This window comes from Lutjanus erythropterus, chromosome 2, assembly GCF_056507025.1.
Source record: "Lutjanus erythropterus isolate fLutEry1 chromosome 2, fLutEry1.hap2, whole genome shotgun sequence".
Lineage (NCBI taxonomy): Eukaryota > Metazoa > Chordata > Actinopteri > Lutjaniformes > Lutjanidae > Lutjanus > Lutjanus erythropterus.
In genome coordinates this window covers 23,866,805-23,889,159 of record NC_139318.1, presented here as the reverse complement: position 1 = coordinate 23,889,159, position 22,355 = coordinate 23,866,805, and the positions used below count along the sequence as shown (strand labels likewise).

General features: G+C 39.9%; 2 protein-coding genes across 2 annotated transcripts; both read right to left on the bottom strand.

Annotated features, from left to right (window-relative positions):
• Window positions 1–792: 792 nt before the first annotated feature.
• usp4 (ubiquitin specific peptidase 4) lies at window positions 793–16,332 on the bottom strand. The gene is made up of 22 exons (XM_084733634.1): window positions 16,105–16,332; window positions 14,120–14,247; window positions 13,848–13,978; window positions 13,634–13,760; window positions 13,323–13,468; window positions 11,399–11,460; window positions 11,119–11,265; window positions 9,275–9,392; window positions 8,994–9,167; window positions 8,727–8,885; window positions 8,095–8,319; window positions 7,806–7,889; window positions 7,597–7,691; window positions 7,321–7,503; window positions 6,819–7,045; window positions 6,029–6,250; window positions 5,862–5,932; window positions 5,663–5,778; window positions 5,422–5,571; window positions 4,025–4,128; window positions 3,064–3,152; window positions 793–2,874 (listed from the first exon to the last, which is right to left on the bottom strand). The coding sequence occupies exons 1-22, from the start codon at window positions 16,254–16,256 to the stop codon at window positions 2,752–2,754; spliced, it is 3,033 nt and encodes a 1,010-aa protein (XP_084589760.1). The 5' UTR covers window positions 16,257–16,332; the 3' UTR covers window positions 793–2,751.
• Window positions 16,333–18,258: 1,926 nt separating this feature from the next.
• On the bottom strand, window positions 18,259–22,277 carry emc3 (ER membrane protein complex subunit 3). Its single transcript, XM_084733621.1, has 9 exons — window positions 22,026–22,277; window positions 21,473–21,644; window positions 21,307–21,364; window positions 21,070–21,163; window positions 20,220–20,324; window positions 20,015–20,096; window positions 19,818–19,897; window positions 19,186–19,268; window positions 18,259–19,100 (listed from the first exon to the last, which is right to left on the bottom strand). Exons 2-9 carry the CDS (start codon window positions 21,625–21,627, stop codon window positions 18,972–18,974), a joined length of 786 nt encoding a protein of 261 aa, XP_084589747.1. The 5' UTR covers window positions 21,628–21,644; window positions 22,026–22,277; the 3' UTR covers window positions 18,259–18,971.
• Window positions 22,278–22,355: the final 78 nt, after the last annotated feature.

The following is a 22,355-nucleotide window of genomic DNA, read 5'->3' as shown; positions in this document are numbered from 1 at the left end:
ATAACACCAACTGAAGTTAATGGGACAATTTACCCCAAAATACGCATTGTTCCACTTACCTGTAGTGCTGCTCATTGCCAAAATAAACAAAACAAAACAGCAATGTCCAGAAATCATGACCATGTTACTCAAGATAATCCACTGACTGTGTTGTGAGCAGTTCCTTGTGAGAACTGTACAAAATATACCTGCCAACCATAGACATATATATACATACATTGATCTAATATATATATATATATATATATATATATATATATATATATATATTAGATCAATGTCCCCAACACTTTGGACAGGGCAATATGGTGGTGACACTGACATAACACAGCAACGAACCAAAGACGTCTGTATCGCCAACCATTTCAGAAGGAAGTGTGCAAGTTGATGCGTGCTTCCTGCTGCACAATGATACGGTTGGCAGGTGTAGTTAGGAGGAAAAAAAATAGTTCCCATCCCACATGAAACTGCTCACAACAATGTGGATTATCTTGACTAACAGTGTAACAACAGCTTTGAGCACAACAGGCAGAGTGCCATCTAGTTCTATTATAGAGGAGGAAGGAGGCAGACATCTCTACAGTCGATATATCCACAACTCTGCAACTCACACCAAAACAACATAGATGGATAAATATCCCTACAGGTAAGGTATATTAGAAATATGTAATTTTGATTGGGGATGGGGATGGGGGGCCTTTAAGCCAGAATCACTGCTTTGGTGTGAGCTTCTTAGAGTATACAGTAAAGAGTATATTTTTTTGTGTATGTAATTACTTCAAACAAACCACCTTGTTGAGGCTTCCAGTCTTTATTGTACTTTTGAATTCAAATATTTCTCAGTTAAAAACAAATACTGTAGATATCGGCAATAAGATAAATATGAGGACAAGAATTTATACACCTATTTTCAATAGTGTGATTATTTACATCTCTTCGGTTTTTGTTGAGTTTGAATTGCTGACATGATTTAAGGGGGAAGAAAACAAGATTTGCTGCATTTGGCAGCTGAATGTTGTTTTCAACTAAGTATCTAGGATTACAGATATGATGTAAAGCTTTTCTAGTCATAGGCATACATGATTATATTTAGGTAGTCATCTCTGAACGACATAATGATGGCAGGACCGGCCAGTAACACAGTCACTTGGTGGCTCGTCATATCAACATGCTGTTATGCAACAAAGTGCAGAATTTATGCCACAGAATAAACCCATTAAGTTCTGTCTTCTGATTTCACTAGAAGACCCTCGGGACTGAGCAAACGTATTATTTTTTTGTACTCAGTCACACTCAGACAAGACACCTGTTATAACTGTGCTTCCTGTGACAATTATGTGTCTATTAAGAGGAAACAAAGGGATTATTTTCTTAAGCTACCAACAGAGATGATTTTGTCATGATTGACTAAACAGCTAAGCAGTGATCACTGGAAGGAAAACTATTGGCTCAAAATGCCTGCATTCGGCAAGAATGCTGTTAAGGTACTGCTGTCCTGACCCCATCTGATGACACGTGTAGATTGTTCCTCGTGACGAGGAGCAAGTTCAAGTTTCATGAATAAAGCACCACTTTTATACTAGTTTATTTTGCTTCACTCAGTGTGCTTTGAAGATATCAAATAACATAGCCATTTCAATACAGAGCTGCATTAATGTACAAGACTAATAAGGACAAGCTGTTTGCAGGTGAGCTAGGGGTCCAATCAGGCAGCAATCAAAATATTCTTAATAAGACACATTAAAATGATCTGGAAGTGGATGACAGACCATAACCCTTAATGCTAAGGCCGAACCATACAATTCTGCCATGTCTAGATACACCAGAAGCAGGTAGATAATGTACTCATGGAGAATTCAAAGTGCCTCCTTTTTAGTTAGGTTGCAGGAATCAAAAGGCCGCTTTTGCATTGTGATTATAAAAAGAAAAGGAAAATAAAAATTGTTAGCAGGGTGAGACTCCTCTCATGGATTTAGGGTCCGAGAGGCAGCAGAGCCCATACTGTGTGTCAAAGAATGAAAAAAAAATGATGGCTGAACAAAGGGGCGAGGTGGAAAAACTGCCTCTGCCACAATTCATGTCAAGATGCATATTGTAAAACCTTGAAACAGGACAGACATCCCCCTCTGGCTGCCACAGCTAGCCTGCAGTGATCCACTCTACATAGGTGGAATAAGATCACAGGATTCTTTCAGCGAGCATGGCGTGTATTGTTCCATGTGCACATCACACTGTTAAAGTTTGCATTTACCTCGGTACAGCAAGATCATCCGTGATAAATCTAGGCACCATGCCAGAATCCTGCTAATGTCTTAACAGTTGGTACATTTCTTCATAAATACCTTGCTTTGGTTGCATTTGCATTTGGCTTTTTTGAATATTTATGACTGCGGAAACATTTGTTTATCTACACATTTGAGGGCACTTCTAACATTCTGTTCATCCAGTGAGAGGATCTATATCCATTTCATACTCCTCTTTAGTTCCAGACTAGTAAACTATGTTCAGGAATCAGTAGGCCACTGCCCGCTGCAGGGAGGAAGTCTCTCAGGTCACACTTCTGACAAGGCTGTTGGCTCTAGTTGACAACATACGAGACAGAAATCAAATAAAATACGGGGGGGAAGGTAGGGTTAATAATGTTAAAGTCTGTGGAGTCCTCTGTCACTAAAGTAGCTTTGTGTGTGCGTCCGAAGTGTCTCTATTTGTCGTATGTGTTTCAGTGCGTGTCCCTTTCGCGTCAGGGGTTCCTCAGTTTGTGTCCATGTGGTCGTCGGCAACTTCGGGGGCTCCTCCCAGCGAGGCCGAAGGCTGAGGTTTGGAGGGTGTTTCCTCGTCTCTGCGCTGATAGAACAGCACGTAGGCTGCTTTAGTCTGCAGTGGGAGGACAAGGGTAGGATTACACAAAAAACACAGGGACACTCGACACCAAGGACAGACAGCCAAGAAGGATGAGGGCTTATCTTCATCAAACATCACTCAAAGGATTAAAAAAAAACATTCACCAAATACTGAAGGTGTTTAACTACAGGACAGACATGACCACCATAGTGTCAAACTCACCACAATCTGGTCCTCTGAGGCAGAGGAGACACTGCTGTCATCAAAGTAATACCACTTTCCATCCACTTTATTCTTGCCATAAGCAGTGTCTGTTAAGACAGAGTGAAGGCGGTGTTAAATATAACAGGACATTTTGTTTTATAGAGGAACAGACAAACTTGTTACACCAGTTTACTATGAATGGACAAAAACAAGTATTAAAAAAAACGTTGACAGTGACACCACAGAGAACAAAGATGTTTGGGGCACATTGCCATATTGTAATGTGACTGATTACAGTGTCCATGGAGACACAGCGGTTGTTCAGTAGACCATCTGTTGACACATATTGTGTGCATGTGTGAAGACTAAACAAACTGATTTGGCACAAGAACTAGAGAGTGGCTGAAAATCAAATAGTTTCATGTTAAAAAATAAGCTATCGGCTGCTCTTCATGGTATGCTGATTCGGACAGGATGTCTAAATGTATCAGCAAGTTAAGACTTTTTAACATTAATTACCCTTTCCATTAATTAAATTTAAGGCCAAAAACTGCAATAAAATTCAACATCAAATGTAAAATGTAGGTGTACTCTTCTATGTAAATACATATATTACAAGCAAGGCAAAATGACAATCACTCCTGAAGTAAAAGAACATTTTTACAAATATATTTATGTGCAAAAACCTAAAAGACTGTTACATAATTACAGAGGCATCTGAATACATTTCTTGCACTTGGAGTGAATATTAGACCATTTTAGATGACCATGTTATAACATTCAATAAATAAATATTTAAGATCCAAAAAAAATTCAAACCTACATAATAATTTAAGGCCTTTTATCAGTAAATGTGAATTTAATACATTTTAATACTTTTTAAGGACCTGTAGCCACGCTGCTGGAGGGATATCGGCCTGTGGGTTACTGAAGAAATGAAAATGACAGAGGAAAGAAGGAAAAATGAACAGTGACTTACAGTGACCCCCTCCCATTCCTCCATAGTGGTTTGACACGGCAATGAGGTCATAAGTGTAGGGGCCGGCCTTGGGGTCACACACAAACTCGGACATGTTTAGATCCCTGAATCAGAAAATATCACCAGTCGCAGAAAAAAAACAAACATCAAAAATGAGTTATTTAACATAACAGAAATAAAAAAAATACATTCTCTTAAGATGTTTAATGTAGAACAGCATATAAGGCTGACTGTATGTTTAAATCTGAGTAAGCATGACTCAGCCATTTTAAAGCATTTCAGTGACGTCTCTTCTATTTCCTGCTATCAGGTGGATCAAGTTCCTCAAATGAGGTGAATATGTGCTGCACACACACCGCCAAAAGTGAGACAGACAGCCGTTAGGCCACATTATCCTGAGGCTACTTCTCTATTTTAAAACAGAGAATTTTTTTACTGTGCAAGCTGAAAACAAAGGTTGACTCATGCAGTGTTGAAAGGCTTTCTTTGATAGCTGCATCAGTTACGCAACCAAAACAGATAAGCACAGTAATGACACAGCTTGTTCTTTAGAGTATGATGTCAGTTCTCTACAGACAAGAGTCCATTTCTTGAAACTACAATATAATATTTCCTTGTTACTCAGGTCTTTCTCCTGTGAACTTCAGACTATAGCTCCCTCTAGTGTAAAAATCCCACTGACACTGCAGTGTTTATCACTTCTTTTTGCTTATTCAAATGTAATATTCTTAAAAAACAGTGGAATAATGTGCATTCATGGCTCATTTTGTCACAATCTGATCTGCATTTCTATCTGATTTCACAAACAATACACAATACAACACTTGGTGACCAAAATCTATACAACTTCTTTTCTAAAGAATTGCACATTAAGGAATATGCCATTTAAATCTTTAGATGGTAAATATTCATTACTACAGCTTAAACTAAGGGTGACAGGGCACTCGCAGTCAGAGCCACACAGATAAGGAACAAGCTGCCTGGAAAACTCAGGTCGGCAGAATCAGTGACTTCTTCTAAATCTCAGAGAGCCTTTCCTGATGTTACTTGAGTTTAACTGACTGCCTTTACTGGTTTTATGTGCTGAGATTTTTTATTGACAGTCTAGTTTTGCTAGTTTTATTTGCCTGGATTTTACTGACTTGACATCTTGCAAGTTTTATTTGCTTGGAATTTGATTTTATGATCAAATTGTTTTATGATCTGCTTGTTATGAAGCTGCTGCCTTGTGTGAGGCACTTTGTAATGTGTTGAGAGAAGTGGTCAATAAATAAATATTAAATATTGTTATCACTGCTAAAAAGACACAATAGTACCTACTCTTAACCTTTAGCAGAAACATAAGACTACAGAATTGTTTGTATCTTTCTAAACTTTGAGCAATACTGTGTGCATACCTGATGGGAAAGTCCACCACTGTGTCCAGCTTGTCCCTCCAACACCGGTTGTAGGAGAAACGCTTTAGGTGAACTACCAGTATGCGAGGCAGAGACCACAAATCAAACTTTTTTGTGGCCTGTTGGTGTTTCTTACATGTTGGACAATACCTGCATTAAAAAAGACCATATTTATATGAAAAACAGAGTGACAAGTGTGGAGGGTTTGACATTGATTATGGCTGTAGTTGTGAATCCTTACCATGGGTCATGTTCTCCAAGTGTCTCCATGGTTGTAAAGAGCTCGATGCATTCCCTCAGAGCAACAGTGGCTTTCTTTTTTTGAGGCTGGAGCATGCTCTCGTGCTTCTCATAGGCCTACACACAATATTTACACAAATATAAACAGACTGCTTTCACATCCTGTCACTGGATTGTCTGATTAATGTCAACTCACTGACCTCTGCTTCCTGTTCATCATAACACAGTTTCTTTGACTCTGTGTCCCAGTCGATCGCCACCGTGGAATGTGCTGCAGAGAGAGGAGGTGGGAGGGATCACGTCAACACAAAGTGAGTCTGAAAATTCAAACTACTGATGCAAGTCTACATTTAAGATTGATGCTTACGATTAAGTTTAAGGACATTTCCATCACAAGGCAGCGGGCTAATGTTGGCTGTTCCATAAGAGTTGACGATGCTGAAAGTAAAGAGCTTAGCTGGTGAAGGGCACAGCTTGGCTGAGTCTCCCTTAGATCCGTTTTCCAAGTCAGAGGTCTCCTCTTCCTCCTCTTCAGAGTGGCCATTTTCTGGCTCTGGACTCACCTGGTGGTCCATGGCCTCCTCCTCACCTGAACAGATGTATAAGTGTGCTTGGTGAACATTAGCATAAAAATATTCTGATGACTCTCTAATTAGTTTTTTTCCATTACATTCATTTAAATATGGTGAAAGATAATGTTATCTGTGGAGGACCACGTCCAAAAGAAAAGATCCTATGAGTCATTATAACAAGTTAGTATCTCACAATGATGTGAAACTTTATTAAAATAATGAGTTAGTATCTCATAATAACAAAAAACATTCTTATTTTGAGATATTAACTAAATATTTTGAGAAAGCTTCTCATTATTTTGCAATAGTAAGTCATTACTTTGAGATACCAAGTTATCTTTGTAAAGATACTATCTTATTATTTGAGATATTAACTATTTATTATGAAATACTAAGTCATTATTTCAAGATACTAAGTCATTATTTTAAGAAAGCACCATCATTGTAAGATACTATCTAATTATTTTGAGATACCAAGTCATTATTTCGAGAAAGTTTCTCATTACATTTCTCATTACACTCACTTACAGGATCTTGTTTTTTCATCAGATTTGCAGAAATGGGCTTCCATAGTTAGCTGCTTACCATCATACAGCCCATTACTTTCATTGCAGGTCCCTGAGTGGTTGCTGCCATTACTGGAGCTGGCACTGCAGGACGCCCCATCTGACAAGGGGCTGCCACAGCCCCCCAGGCTGGCATTGAGACTAGACGATGTGGAACATTCAGGGGCCTGGCTGCAGCTGGCGAAGGTCGCTGAGGCAGAGGCCCTGCTTTCACTGTTTGGGCTCTGGGAGTGTTTTACATAGCGTCTGCAATACAGCACCATGAAGATGAGTTAAACAACAAATATGCTCAGATGTCACTTTTTATTATCAGTAAATTCAGTTACCTTACACTTGTTAATACATTTTTTAAAAATATGTTATATACAGTTATCTTTTACAGGACCTGAAAACTGCTATCACACAACTCCTGCTACTAGATTCATTTATCTTCTCTCAACCTTTTAAACTCTCTCTCTTCACAGCAGTCTCTACACAGACATGTATTTTTACTTATAGCTATGCAAACAGGAAATTCTTACCCAATCCGCTCTAGGATCTTATCATAAAGAACATCTGCTATGAGGTTGTGTCTGGGCACGGTGATGAGTAAAGGCTGGCCAAACAGCATGGTGCTTGTGGAGCTTCCAGCATGCTTGGAGTGGCGCTCCCTGAAATAAACAGGCAAGTTCATCCTCTCACTGTCCTCTTCCTGTACCTCATACCTGTAAAGAGCGACAACACAAACATTACATACACCTAAGATTAAACAGCAACCACAGTGACTAACTTAAGGCAGCTTAGTCAGAAAGACTTACACAAAGATGTCATCTTTTTCCATGATTTGGTTGAGGCCATCATCCCGTCTGTAAATTTTATGAAACCTATGATTGTAAACGTCAGCCACCACCATCTGGAAACACAAGTGAATTGCAAGGTTAGCATTTTAACTGAAGACAAAGAAAATGTAAAGCTGGGAGTATAAAGAATACATTATTGTAATGGTGTTAAAGTACAAAGTTCTAACATTTTCTGGAGGGAAACCACAGAGTTTGGACAAGGCGCTGCACAGGTCTGCCACTGTACCCAGTTTAGGGACCACCACTCGATACTGTACGACAAAGAAAAAAATTGATTATAATCAAAGTCAGTGAACTGCTTAATTAAATGCTTGAGCTTTCAGAAATCCAGGACTCATCGACAGCAAGCACAAAAGCCACAAACTGGAAGGCTATTATTGGTTATTTGGTATTAATTAGTATTAGTTTAATAGAGGCTGTTTAGAGCAAAAACCGTGTAGCTGAATTCCACCTAACCTGTGTGGGTCTGGACTGAGGGTCTGATCGCACCAGGAAAACCTCCATGGTGCGGTCTTTCTTCATGGGTAGAGGCAGTGTGAGGTAGCAGAACGGGTCGAAGGTTACGGACACCTTGGAGCACTCTGGGCATACCAAGGTCGATTTGAAGAGGCCGTGAAAAATATCAACTATAATAGAGTCATTACGCAAGCGGTGGTTCGTCCAGGCTTCCTTGGCAACAATCTGTAATTACAGAGACCTTCATTAGATGCCACTTAAAAACTTAACAGAAAGTGTGAAGTAATTCTTTGAGACACTTTGCTCCCCTGTTGCTATAAAACAGTGTAAATCAAAGCATACAATGTATTGCTTCAAAACATAAACCTATGCTACGTCTAGCTGTCAGAGGCCAGTAGTCCTTGCAGCTCAGTCGATCTCTTTGAAATTTAAAGCAGATTTCAATTTCATAAATCAAAACACAACAAAGCTGGGAGTGCTGTTAATATAAATATTTAAGCAGCATCATATTCCAGCAACAGACTATGCCTGAAGGTAGCTTTAAGTTACCTTTTTGAGAAATAACATGCTCCTGAAAAACCAAACCACAAGTTACAAGTTCACAGTTTGAAAATCAGCATCATGTGCTTTACCTCATCTGGACGGCCCTCCGCGTCCCTCAGGGCCAGGTAAGGCTTCTTCTTGACACGGTTCAGATCTTCATGAAGCCCATCCAGCAGGAAGGCCAACAGCTCCTGCGAGTCCTGCTGCTGGTAGCCTGAAAACTGGGGGGCAAAGCGTCCAACCTGGGTCTGCAAACAAAAACACAGATTTCAATAACTGTGTATCTATAAAATGATGAAAGGACATGTTAAATCTGTATACAGTCACTTAAGATTATGCTGTTTGACACAACTCACTTTGAAGGTGCGTGGGGCCACATAGCTGCTGCGGCTGAGCCACATCTGCTTCACTAGATCAGCATAGGCCTCTGCAATCTCGCCCCTCATTCCCAGGGGATTCTCTCGGTTAATCTCTGCCTCATACTGGTCATTGAGGAAGTATTCTGTGAGTGCAGATGCATTGCTCAGGCACTAGAAGAGGAGGGATAGATAGTGGATTATTTCATTATGGTGAATGACTGAGTAAAAGTTCTAAGTGTAGCATTCATTTTTGTCTTTTGTTTTTCTCTTTTTTTCACCTGGAGGGCAGAGTTCATGAAGCATGTGTTGCCCAAATTACTGAGGCCACATAGGCCAGGCTGTGACTGGGACTCTCTGTAGTTGTAGGAGGAGCTGTATGAATTGTAGCCGCCCAATCTGTTGGCAGAGCAGATCTGTTACTGTTGGTATCCTAGAGACAATGTGCTGTGAAGCAAACATTTGTTTAAACTTAACATTCAAATATGGTACATGGTACAGATTAACACAATATCACCTCAAGAGAACAATAACTAGTTATCATTCGTACCACAGCGAATTGTCAACAAGTTATATTAGCTAAGCAATCACTGCCACAATCTTGTTCTCATTTAGAATACTGGCACACTCAGTCATACAAATCCTGAATAACTATATGCCCAAACACAGAAGCCCAGGAAAGTTTATGTAACATATTAAATTACAGATTTGTTTTATGTCTAATAATAAGGTCTGACATATGCAAATCTGCCATCTTTTATTTTACATTTAATATCAATTTGTGTCTTTAGCACATACACACCTTTAGTCGGCAGCTCAACTAATTATGGTTCTTTTCTACTTAGACTGCAGCTAAAGGTGGGTTGTAAATATCACTGCTACTTTAAGTGTTATGGAAATCAAAAGAACATCAAAGCCTTTTGAATAAAGTGCAACCAAGTCAGCACTAAATTCAAATGTCATTTCTGCAGTTACATCTTATTTCCCTTAGATTTTAATGTTCTGTCCCTGAATGCACTAGCAGTGTGACAAACATGCTGAGCTTAAATGTGAGCACAACTCTTCTAAACCATTCTTCATATTGACTAATATGACCATGATGTTTTGTTCAGGGTAAATTGTGGCAATATAATCTACAATGAGATGCCAGTTTATTGGCTTCGCCTAATGCTATCCATAACAACAGCCCTGCAAGAAATCCAACCTTTATGAACTACAATATAATATGGGTTTTTTTACATAAAGTCAACAAATAGAAATGTTTCCTTCAGCTTCACAAGACAGTACAGTCTTCAGTAATCAAACTAAGCTCCAGTTAACAGTGAACTTCGTAAAGAGCAAACACAGGCACCTTAAGGCCATAATGCCTTTTCCAGTACACACTTTAAAGGAACCATGTTGTCACAGTACAGTTACAGTGTGTTCTTTCATTACATGTTCCTCACCATGACTAAAACTGCTGCTGTGACATCCTCATGTATGTATGTATGTATTTGATAGCAGTCATTTTTCAAATAGTTTGCATTTTAAAGCAAAGAAAATAGATGCAACGAAAAACAAATTCACAATGGAAGAACTGACAAACATTTAAAGAATGGAAAGCAGAAGCAGAATAAGGTAAGAGCTGTTGCTATTATAGCCAGAGGAAAAATACATATTCATAATTTCACAGTTTATAAGAGAAGGACAGAAAAAAAAGGACAAAAAGAGTTCCTTCGTTGTCCTTTCTTTTGTTCTTTCATCAAAGACCTGATGCTCTGATGACAGTCTGCTGGGACTGAGTCATTATTATGATGTACTGATTCAATAACTGGCTTAAATTCAAGAGTAGTGAGCAAGAATCTTCTTTTTAATCTTCCTGTCAATGCACATGCCTGAGAAATATTGGATGTGGAAAATTTTTAAAGCTACATTTTCAAGTCTCATTATAACATATGATGAGTCTCTGGAGTGTAACAACTGGAAATCACAGGAGCTGAGGAAGTGACTAAAACATAACTGAAAAGGAAAACCTGGTCCTGTGCCACATAAAACATTCAGTAAATGCTGAGGAGAGATAAAGGATGGCACTCTCTTTAAAAGGGCAAAACAGTGATGTGGTGACAAATCTGATAAGAACTCTTGCCTGTTGCCAGAGGAGGTGCTGTTGTTCAGTGTGTAGCCAGGGCTACAGCTGCTGTCCCCATTGGTTACTGTTGAGGAGATACTGGCTGTTGAATTAGAGGAGAGTTTTGGGGAGGTAGTGAAATTCCTGGATGGGGTGGTACTGGATCTGTTGAGCATGAGCAAAAACATGTTTTAAAGAAGCATACACAAGCAAGCACTTGTGTTAAGTCTATACTATGATTCAACTTGTCTCCTTTTCCTGAATGACAAAAAATAATAACATCAAGGTATTTGCTTACTTGGGATGGGAGGCTTGTCTGGGCCATGTGCCATCCTCATTCTTCCGCTCAATCACAAGCACCTGTGGGAAAACAAGTTGCATAAGAGCCAAGCTGGCACAACCGACCTTCATGTCAGACCTATCATGTCTCAGGCTTGAATTTAATTCTATACAAGTGCCAAATACTGCCAAGTTTTAGCAGCTGCAGGTACGTTGACAAACTGCACTTACATTGATGAATAATTAGTCTGATTTTGACCTTCAGTATTACAGTTTATAGCTGCTGTGAAAAAATTAGATATTCCATGCCTACATGTAACAAAATGAGGCACAATACCACGAACACATGTACAGGTTAATTCAATATTCAACTTTGAAGTAGGGATGCACTGATTGACTGGCCAGAGACCAGAACCAGCCGGTTTTAGTGTGACAGGCCCTAACCGGTGACCGTCCTTGTCAGCGCCACATATCCGATTCTGTGCCGGTGTTGTGCCAAGGCAGTTATCCCTGATATGAAGAGTACCCCCGTCCGCAGGAGCAGCACAACGAAGAGTAGTCACATAAGTCCACATTTACTGAGTGCAGGCACACTCCCACGGATGGGGATACTTTTCTTATTGGGGATAAGTACCTTGGCACTACACCTGTCGAGTCATATTCGCACACATGCTCTGCACAATGGTCACGTCATGCGCACAGCACATACTGGCCGTAATGTCACACCTACAACAGCGCTGACCAGAGCAGCACACACTCAGACACATGCTTGCATGAAGTCAGTGTTAGCGACAGACTCCAAGAACAGGATAAAGAAAAGACAGACAGTCTACAATGAGACAGAATAGCTGATGGTATTGCCAAAGGGCCATAACCTTTCAGGCTAATGTTAGCCAACAGCAGACTGTTCACAGTTAAAATTTCACCTCCTGTTCAGGCTGAAGAATAAACATCCTATGTTGATGCGTCTCCTCAAACATTTTCTCATTCAGACTTGTTTAATGTCTACTTTTTCTCATTGCAGAGTTTTACTACAGCAAATTGTTGCACTGCATCAGTCTCTAGTTTGTTTACATCTGCTTCTACACGAGCTCACGTGAAACCATTTCCCACGAATCTAGTGAGATTGCGTTCCCTCTAGTACATAATATTAATTTAATCTTATAATAAGGCCTGGCTGTAATCTGGACCATTTTTGGGGAGAATATATAAATTACTCCATAGTAAGTGTTTTATTATGAACATCGAATTTAGTTTTACAAGAAAAGTTGCAAAAATATTTGTGAATGCTGTCAATAATATTTCTTAGAAAGACTGAAAATCAGAATTAGACAAAATTGGCAGGTCAGACCCTTAAAAAAAAAAACAGAAATCGGAATCGGCCAAGAAAATTGGAATTGGTGCATCTCTACTTTGAAGGATCTTTTTTTTTTTTTTTGAATGGACAGTGCAACAAAAAACAGTCCAGTCTCCATTGATGAAAAGGGGACACAAAATATTAGTGCTCAGTTTCAGCGATGTTTCAGGCTGACTGTGAAGCAGTCCAGTACCCAGCATGCTTCTCCAAAAGCTGACTCTGTTTCAACTTTTCCCACCACAGGTCACTGCATTTTTGTTTCAGCAGCCCCTGCTGCCCCCACCACCTCAGCCTTAACAGACTAACCCCTCAAAATAAATGAGATGACTGGCATTTTTGCTACCGCGCCTGATTCTGTCTGAATACAGTCTTACACATTATAACCTTAACATATATTTTATTACATGGCTAATGTATTGCATTAGACCCTCAGATGTTCCTGTAATTTTCTACAATGCCTGTAAATGAATTATGTATGCACAGTGAGTGCCAGCATGTTTCTGTACTATGGTGTTCTTCAAAAGAAAAGAGGAACAGAATCTATCAGTGATCTGAAGGTTATTTGAATAACACAGTTCTACTCTACCTGCCCCTGGAAAAGACCGGCATCCTGTACAGTGCTGTCTGGCTTGTTCAGCTGCTCATAGGTGTTGCTCATGTATTTGTTCCAGAGCCGTGTCTCCTTCTCTGATGGGATGTTGAACAGCGTCCTCATCTCCTTCTCTATAGTATCTGAAAAGAAGGGATTTGCGAGACTTGCTCATCATCTTTCCTGCCTTTTTTTTTTTTTTCCAACACAAAACACATTTAATGACTGCAGTGTACAGATATTTCCAGCGTGTATGTGCTATTTATCTGGTTATTTTGAATATAAAGTTGAATCCATAGAGCCCTCACCTATAGTATCAGCTTTACTGAAATGACGTGTGACTAAATTGTCCATGTTGTCATTCTCACACAAGTTCAGCTCCAGCAGATAGACCTCCACCTTACAGTGCTTGACAAACATGCCATGTTCAACAACCTAAAGAAAAGAAGAGGATATTTAGGAGCCCAATCCATGACTGAATGGTCAAAACAAAAGATAAATAAATAAAATCAACAGCATTACCTTCCTGACGATGGGCCTCTGGCCATCAAGGCAGCCATACCAGCTGACAAGCTTATTCCACGCTTCAGTGGGTACAAGGACATAGTCCAGCTCATCTATAAGGTGCTCTTTCAGGGCCTGACTCTCCTGGTCTTTAAGGCACAAAAACAAAACAATGACTACAGGCTGGAGAAAAATTGTTCTTTCAATTTTTTTGTTATATTTTTGGGACTTTTGCTATTAAACAATAAAAATTAACACCCAATAAATGTTTCTTTAAAGATGAGTTTTACCTGAGAACAGCCCGGAGTTATCAATTGGTCCTGGATACAGGCTACGTTCTCCAACATTGTACATGTCCCAGCTGTCAAACCCCACATACTTCTTCCATTGTTTGAACCACCGGCTGTCTATGAGATACCTAAGACAAAATTTTGGTAACAGTTAATGACAAACATATGAGAGGCACTGATCATTTTTCCTGAACCTTTGACACTCATACTTCATAGAGGATTTTTAAGTTCACTTGATATGTTTATGACAGCAAGCGAGGACAGAAAATGCATGGGGTTTGGAAAAGGACTGCACTCAGCCTCGTGCCAACCCAGAACATTATGCAATGCCAAACTGTCTTGACATTTGCAGATATAGCAACAGCAAGCTAGTTTGACTTAATCCCATCCCAAGCAAGAAGCTCCTTTAGTTAATAGGCTTGTTAGCAAGTATTCAAATAGTACAACGTTGGCTCATGGAACCACTGTCAGAATACAAGCAAAAGTCTCAAAGAGGATGTGTCTGAAAGGTGTATGTTCTGTGCCTTTTAACTTCAGGTGAATTTCCCCATATTGTGCAGCAGTGTTAATGTGCTCATGGAAAGTCATATTTCATTTCAGCTTAAATACCATGGGATGGTGGCAAAGTTTTGAGTACAGCATCATGAAACACGATCAGTATGCAGTACCTGACTAATTTCAACAAATATATGAACATGCTAGCTGACAGACATAATAAATGTGGTATGTTCATCACTTGGTAGCAGTTTCTATCAACGAAAAGTTGGTGTTTTCTCTGCAATTTTAATACAGCTGTGTTGTTCTGGGCAATATTTTTTCTCTCTCATATCTGTTGCTATTTCGGTCTTATTTATGCTTAAAGGTCGGGTTATAATGTTAAAAATCTTTTTAATTATCGTAAAGGCCGAATTATTGCTTCCAATCATCAGGACTACATTTAGTTTAGTTACCCTGTATATAATAATAAGGCAAATTGCAATGTTTACACATACGTTTGCAATGGTGGTAATTTCCTTGCTTCCTTCCTTACTTTCTAAATGAATGCAGATGAAACTGTAGGTAACTGGATTTCTTGTTTATCTGACATATCTCTGTTGTAACAATTAATAGCTGAAGTGAAGGCTCTTTAAGTCACCTGACTACACTATGCTCAGGCCTGGATGGTCTTTTTATGATCTGAAACAATGTTAGCTAACACATGTAGCTGACCAGTTAAGAAATCCGTAAGACAACCTCAGCTGGCATGTCACTACAAGCAGGAAACGACATGGCATAATATCCCTGTCAACGGGCCCATTTCTTGATCACTACTGAACTAGCAACGAGCCGGTGTGACTGGCAGGAGAACCTATCATCTGAACGTAGGGCCTATTCTACCAGCCGACTAGCAACCACATCAGTCTCATCTAAGTTGTCATAAAGCTGCCATTAACGTTTAAGCACTATACCAATAAGCCACTTAGCCAAGTATGATAGTTCGGCTGTTTACTACCAACATAAATAGATATTACTAAGTCAGGAATTGTAAAGTCGGGCTGGCTAGCAGCTAGCGTGCTAACTTGTTAAACATTAGCTGCCCAAAAACATCGGTAGCACACAGCAGCTTTCGATTTCAGACTTGCAACCGTTGGTCGTGTCGAGGAAGGAACCCCAGACCCGTGAAGCATCTCGCGAGATTAATTATTTTAACACAAATCATGATTTTCCTCTAACCGCAACAATTTGTTTTCGGTCCCATAATCACGCCCATTATGTAACCACAGCGTCGTCACATTAAATAGATACTTTGTTTGTTCTAGATGCAATCTGAAAAAAACTATGCGTTCAAATCTCGCGAGAGCCTCGCAAATCAAGGGTACCATTCAAGACACGACTAAACATTGGTGTCGTTAGCTCGCTAGCATTAGCATGTTAGCATTTCCTGTTTCTCACTAGCTAACATTAGCTGAAACACCCTGTTAACGCTGGCTGCTGCCGACTCTTACCATTCGTCGCCCTTTCTTAGAGTTGTTTTCAAAAGTGACCCAATAGTCTGTTTCTGACTTTCGGTTGAAGGGGTTGGCATTTGAGCAGCTACCGGCTCCGAGTCGGAGTCAGCCGCGCCACCCGACTCGGGTCCGCCTCCCTCGGCCATCATGCAGCGAGTGTGCCGGTATCGTGAACGAGCGGATGGAGGAGACGCGCTTGGGCGAGCATCGGAACAGCGCTGCTCATGGGAGACGTTCTTCCTCCACGATCAGCACACAGTGGAGGAAAGCTGCAGTAGCACTCCAGAATGACTGCTCTGTCATCACCACTTCCACACCAGTCAGTCACAGACCAGCCAGATGGTAAATGGCAAACTGTCCTGGGCCAGAAGTGAACCAAAAAGGCTACTTTACAGCAGGGGCGGATTTCGTCATTTGGCGGCCTATGGGGCCTTCCACATCCCTTTAAATCGCCTTTTCTTGCCCTTGTCCAATTCTTGGATGAATAATACAACATAAAAATAAACCTTTAACCACAAGGTCACAGGTTCAAATCTCCACAATGGACAATTTGCTTGGTGGATTGTGAACTCCCTCCACCACTCAGTCAGGTATGGTGACACTCATTGACCAAGGAAATGTTGTGGCATCCATCTAACTATCTCAAAAATGAGCCAACATTTTTCAGACCTTTAATCTTACACATCATCAGCATCTGGTCTTCTGCTCTAAAAATGTCTTTTTCGCAACCTGCTCAGACTTCATAAAAACCTGCTTGTTGGTCTTGTTAATTTAATTTAACTTCTTGCCAAGTTCCAAATTTACAAACAAAAATTGAAATTCTTTGTATTTCTGAAGGAAATGGAAGACATGTTAACGATTTCTTCTGAACAAATCAAAAAATCTATCAACAGAATAATTAATTAATTATTTTCATGTTGGAAAACTGTCATGTAGCCCAGTTTCTGAAGGGAGGGGATCATGCTCTGCTTCAGAATGTCACAGTACATGTTGGAATTCATGTTTCCCTCAATGAACCACAGCTCCCCAGTGCCGGCAGCATTCATGGAGCCCCAGATCATGACGCTACCACCACCATGCTCGACTGTAGGCAAGACACAGTTATTTTGGTACTCCTCACCAGGGCGCCGCCACACATGCTGGACACCATCTGAGCCAAACAAGTTTATCTTAGTCTCATCAGACCACAGGACATGGTTTCAGTAATTCTTGCTCTTGGACTGTTTGTCTTCAGCAAACTGTTTGCGGGCTTTCTTGTGAGCCAGCTTCAGAAGAAGCTTCCTTCTGGGACGACGGCCATGCAGACCGACTTGATGCAGTGTGTGGCGTATGATCTGAGCACTGCCAGGCTGACCTCCCGCTTCTTCAACCTCTGCAGCAATACGTGCAGCACTCTTGCATCTGTTTTTTGAAGCCAACTTCTGGATGTGACGCAGAGCATGGGGACTCAAATTCTTTGGTTGACCCTGGCGAGGCCTGTTCAGAGTGGAACCTGTCTTGGAAAACCGCTGTATGACCGTGGCCACCGTGCTGTAGCTCAGTTTCAGGGTGTTACCAATCTTCTTATAGCCTAGACCATCTTCATGGAGAGCAACAATTCTATTTCTCACATCCTCAGACTTCTTTGCCATGAGGTGCCATGTTGAACATCCAGTGGCCAATATGAGAGAATTGTACCCAAAGCACCAAATTTAATATTTCTAATCCATGACACACAAATTTGTATGGTCCAGTCAAGCAGGCAAAAACATGAACATGATGAATAGGACAGGTGGCTTTACATATTTGAACAACATGTACAAGTATCACTAAGGGTATACTCACTTGTGTTGCCAGCTATTTAGACAATAATGGCTGTGTGTTCAGTAATTTTCAGTGAATAGAAAATTTATACTGCTATACAAGCTGTACACTACTCCAAAGTATATCCAAGTTTCATTTCTATAGTATTGTCCCTTGAGAAGATATAATAAAATAGTTGCTGAAACGTGAGGGGTGTACTCACTTTTGTGACACACTGTATATCTGATGACAGGTTAAAGATTTAAAACAAAAACCCCAGCACTGACTTGAGCTTAGTCAAATTACCCATTTGTATTGTAATGGTAATAAAAATGTGTTGGGGTGCATTGCAACAAATGAAACTGTGTATTTAGTCAAAACAGGCTTTATGCTGTACAAAACACATGGGAGTTACATTACAAAATAAACCGTCTACATACTTCAAAAACACAATATTTCAATCACACAAACATAACCTCTGCCAACAACTAATCGGTTCTGGGTCTGCTTCCAACTTTGGGCAGCTGACACAGAACAGCTCATCTATCCATGACCTAAGAAAGGAATCATTAAAGATCGTTAAAGTATAATTAAATAAACATTGTTCAAACCTGTAAAATGATAGTGCTCTATTTTTTAAACAAGATACATATGAATATTGTGACAGCTGGTCAAGCTGTGCATGACATTAAAAAAAAAATAAGCACTAGGTAGTTCACATTCTATTACCTAATGGCATTATGATGGCATACAGTTGCAAGCTAAGAATAATGCATTTTCATAAGCAAAGAGCCACTTAACTTCTCCCAAACATCTCTGTGTCTAAAAGGTGAGATAACAAAGCAGTGCTTTCTAATATGCATGAGACTGCAGCAGAACCAGTGTATTTTAAGTCATCTCAGATATTTTATGAACAGGAATGGAAAGGTAATACATGTGAAAAGACAAGGACCACAAATAAGTGAATGTAAACTTTGCATAACATGAAGGGATTTGTCCCATCTCTGTGGTTTGAACCAAAAACAAATCCCTGCAATGATCGAAATTCAAATCGAAGGCTCCAGGTAGAAGTGACCGGGCTGTCAGAATATGCCACTTGGCAACTCCTTGCTAAACATGCCATCAAAGTCCAGCTCTCTGCTCATCAGATCCTCCTCTACACTCTCCAGCGCCCACTGGTGGTCGGTCAGTTCCAGTGCCTCCCACTCTGCCTGAAATCCACGGAAAGATGTCACATGAACAACCAAGCAAAGCTCACTGTCATTAATTCATCATGCTGAAACTATAGTTTTTTACCTTGAAAGCTTTATTTGTATCTGCAGGCATGGCCATGGCGGCACCACTCATCTGCTCCTGCATGATCCTTGACTGGTCTGCACCTGTGGGGATCGACAAAATGATTACTCAGACTACAAGGTTTAACTGATTTGTAAATATCACTGTAGCTAAACCTTAAAATGAGGTAACTCTCAGATTGAGTGTTGAGATTAGACACTGTTTTCATATTCATATTCCTGTTTGTTGCATCCATTATTAACATTAAGAGGAGCTTAAAGGGATAGTTAAGATTTGTTTTAAGCGGGGGTGTTACCTAGTGTAGATGGTGGTCGACACACCCCCAGTTTGGAGAAGCAGCAGGAGCAGTATAGTGCTTAGCTTCCATGCTGGTTCTCCTCTCTGCTTTTCCAAACTCTGAGTGTGTTGACCACCATCTACTGTAGGTAATACACTGACTATCAATAAATACTTCATACAACCCCCTTCAAATAATCCAAACCATCCTTTTAACTTCATCTGAACAATGTAATCAAGGTAATCAGATAATCTTCTGTCAATCAGCACAAGTAAATAAAACATTTTCATGTCATTATCAAACTACAAGCTGGTCCAAAAACACTCAAAAGTATCTTAAAATGAGCTAAAATTACCATTATCTTGGCCCAGAATTAATGAATACATGCTTCGTAGTCCAAACACGTTGAGAAAATACCATGACGCTGAGCTCACCCTAAATTATAAGCACACACAAACAAACAGAACAAATGACAAGACAGTCACACATCTTGATATTAATATGTAATGACTAATGCAGTATCTCTCAACAGATCTTGTTTAATTTGTTTACCAGGAGGCATCCAGTGAGAGCAGCTCTATTCCCTGCTGCAGCATGGGCTTGAAGCGCAGAGTGAGAGGGAAGGGAACCTTAGCTGTGGGAAGCAGAGAACAGGAAGAACTCATTGTAGAATTTCCATGTAAACAATATATTATCTGGTGGTGAGATTAATTAAAAGTCCTTTTTTGTGTATGCTGCAGCAGAAGGAGTGCATTACTTGTTACAAATCCTGAAAAGGTCCAGTTGATCCAGCCTCCAATGAGGATCATGGGAAGCACGTTGGTGACATTTCCTTTCATCATGTCTGTCAGCATGCTGGGATCTTTGAAAAGATACATTGTGTGACAAAATACAAATTAATACAATAACAGAGTAAAGCATGAAGACCTAAAAGCTGGACAAAATTTGTTTACAATAGCTAGCTTTAGTCTGTTGTGTTTTTACTCATACAGTTTGGTTTAATAGTATTTTATCTTCTTTTAACTGTTCTGGACATAATTTGAACAAGTAAAGTTTAAGAGAAAAATAAATACAAATTATGACAAGGTGAAAACACTCCTACTCCTGATATAACAGCCTGATATAACAGCCTGAAACTCAAACTAAAGGGTAGAATTTCAGCCATATCATTATTATTATTATTTTATTAACTCTTTTAATTAAACAGTCATTTTTCATTTAAATGAACTGTTTTATTAAGCATCATTATCGATGAGGGTTGCATATTTGTGAATTTTTCTAAAACATTAACAACCAATAATCAATTAATAATTAAAATATACAAAACACCTTTTCCCCCCCTCATTTTATGTTTTATTTTAAGAATTCTCACAGCACATTTATGTTAAATATTAATTCACGAAGCACAAACAGTTTAAACAAACGACAACAACAAATGCCTGCACCACACAAAACAATGTCAAATGGGGGTGCAATTACTGCCAAACCTTTGAGCTCCAGAGAAATGATACACAAAACATACATTAATCGGTTCATAAATTTTTAACCTGTAACACTGAAAATTGCACCATCACATCCTATATATTTGTAAATGCTTAAAGGATTACCTGTCATTGGAGAGGGTGGAACAACCTTCCTTTTGGTCTTCTTGAAAAATCCATCTTCCTGATTATTGAAGTAAAACTTCCTCATCAAAAAAGACTGAAACAAAGAGAGATTTTCAGTCAAATTAACCCACACAATGTCGTTGTGGCCACTGAATTCCAGTGGTTTTGTATTTTGTATATTTTAGATAATATATAGAGAAAGAACACATATGAAACCATATAAACAAAAACCCCTACCTGTTTGGGAATGTATTTTCCATTTTCTCTGAGAATTCTGCTCCGAATGAGCACCTGGCTGTATTTGGAGATGGAGCATGGGCATATATTAATTAAAATGAATTGCAAGGATTTGTTTCTTTAACTTTACAATGTGATCTATATAATACAACTGAATATTACTTACCTGTCAGAAACCTGCTCTAACGTCAACTTCTTATCACTTTGAAGAAGAATGGATACATAGTGGCGAATCACCCCAACAAGAAAGGTGATGAAGACAATGGGCAACACCACCCAGAGTCGGATGTTGGAGTCCAGCAGAAGCTCCGGTTCAGCCATACAGTCTGGTCGATTTACTGAAGAGTCAGAATCACAGCAAGAGAAATACTTTTACTAGCTGGTAGGCAACATTAATACGGCTTTTTGTTCTTCTAACTAATGTGAGCACTGCTCCCTGTAACTGTAACAAATTACTAAAACGCTGTAAGCTACGACTCAACACTACAGAAAGATGGGCTGTCAATCCTTTTAGCTAGCTAGCCAGCGTCGTTAAGGCAACGTTAACCACAGATATCAAGCTAACAAGCTAACGTTAAACAACATAATCTAACATTTACTTCACAAAGTGGAAAACATTTGATCTTTTATAAAACAGCAGCCATGGTGTATGACACTACCACCGACAACCATAGCTGATGCTATGTTTTGGCTAATGTTAACATTAGCCAGCTGGCTACCTTCTTCCTGATGCCCGGACGGGTCACAGTCGGTGGGAGCTGGCGGGTCGTCTCAGTGCAGCGACCACCACTTGCAGTGTTTTTTTCCCAGCCGTAACAGACGCGAATCATGCGCTATGTGAGGTAGTTTGAATAAATGAAACAATATTTAACAGTTCGCATCCACTGTCGCGGCCATCGCGCTCTGGTGTTGGCTCCAGGGATGAGAGCAGATTTCTGCTTCTGCAGCTCATCCGCATCTTAGCGGGACTGCAGCGCCACCACGCGGTGATGTGCGGAATGTCTGTCCGGGTAGACGGTTTCCTCCTGCTGGTGATGTCCAAAGTGTGA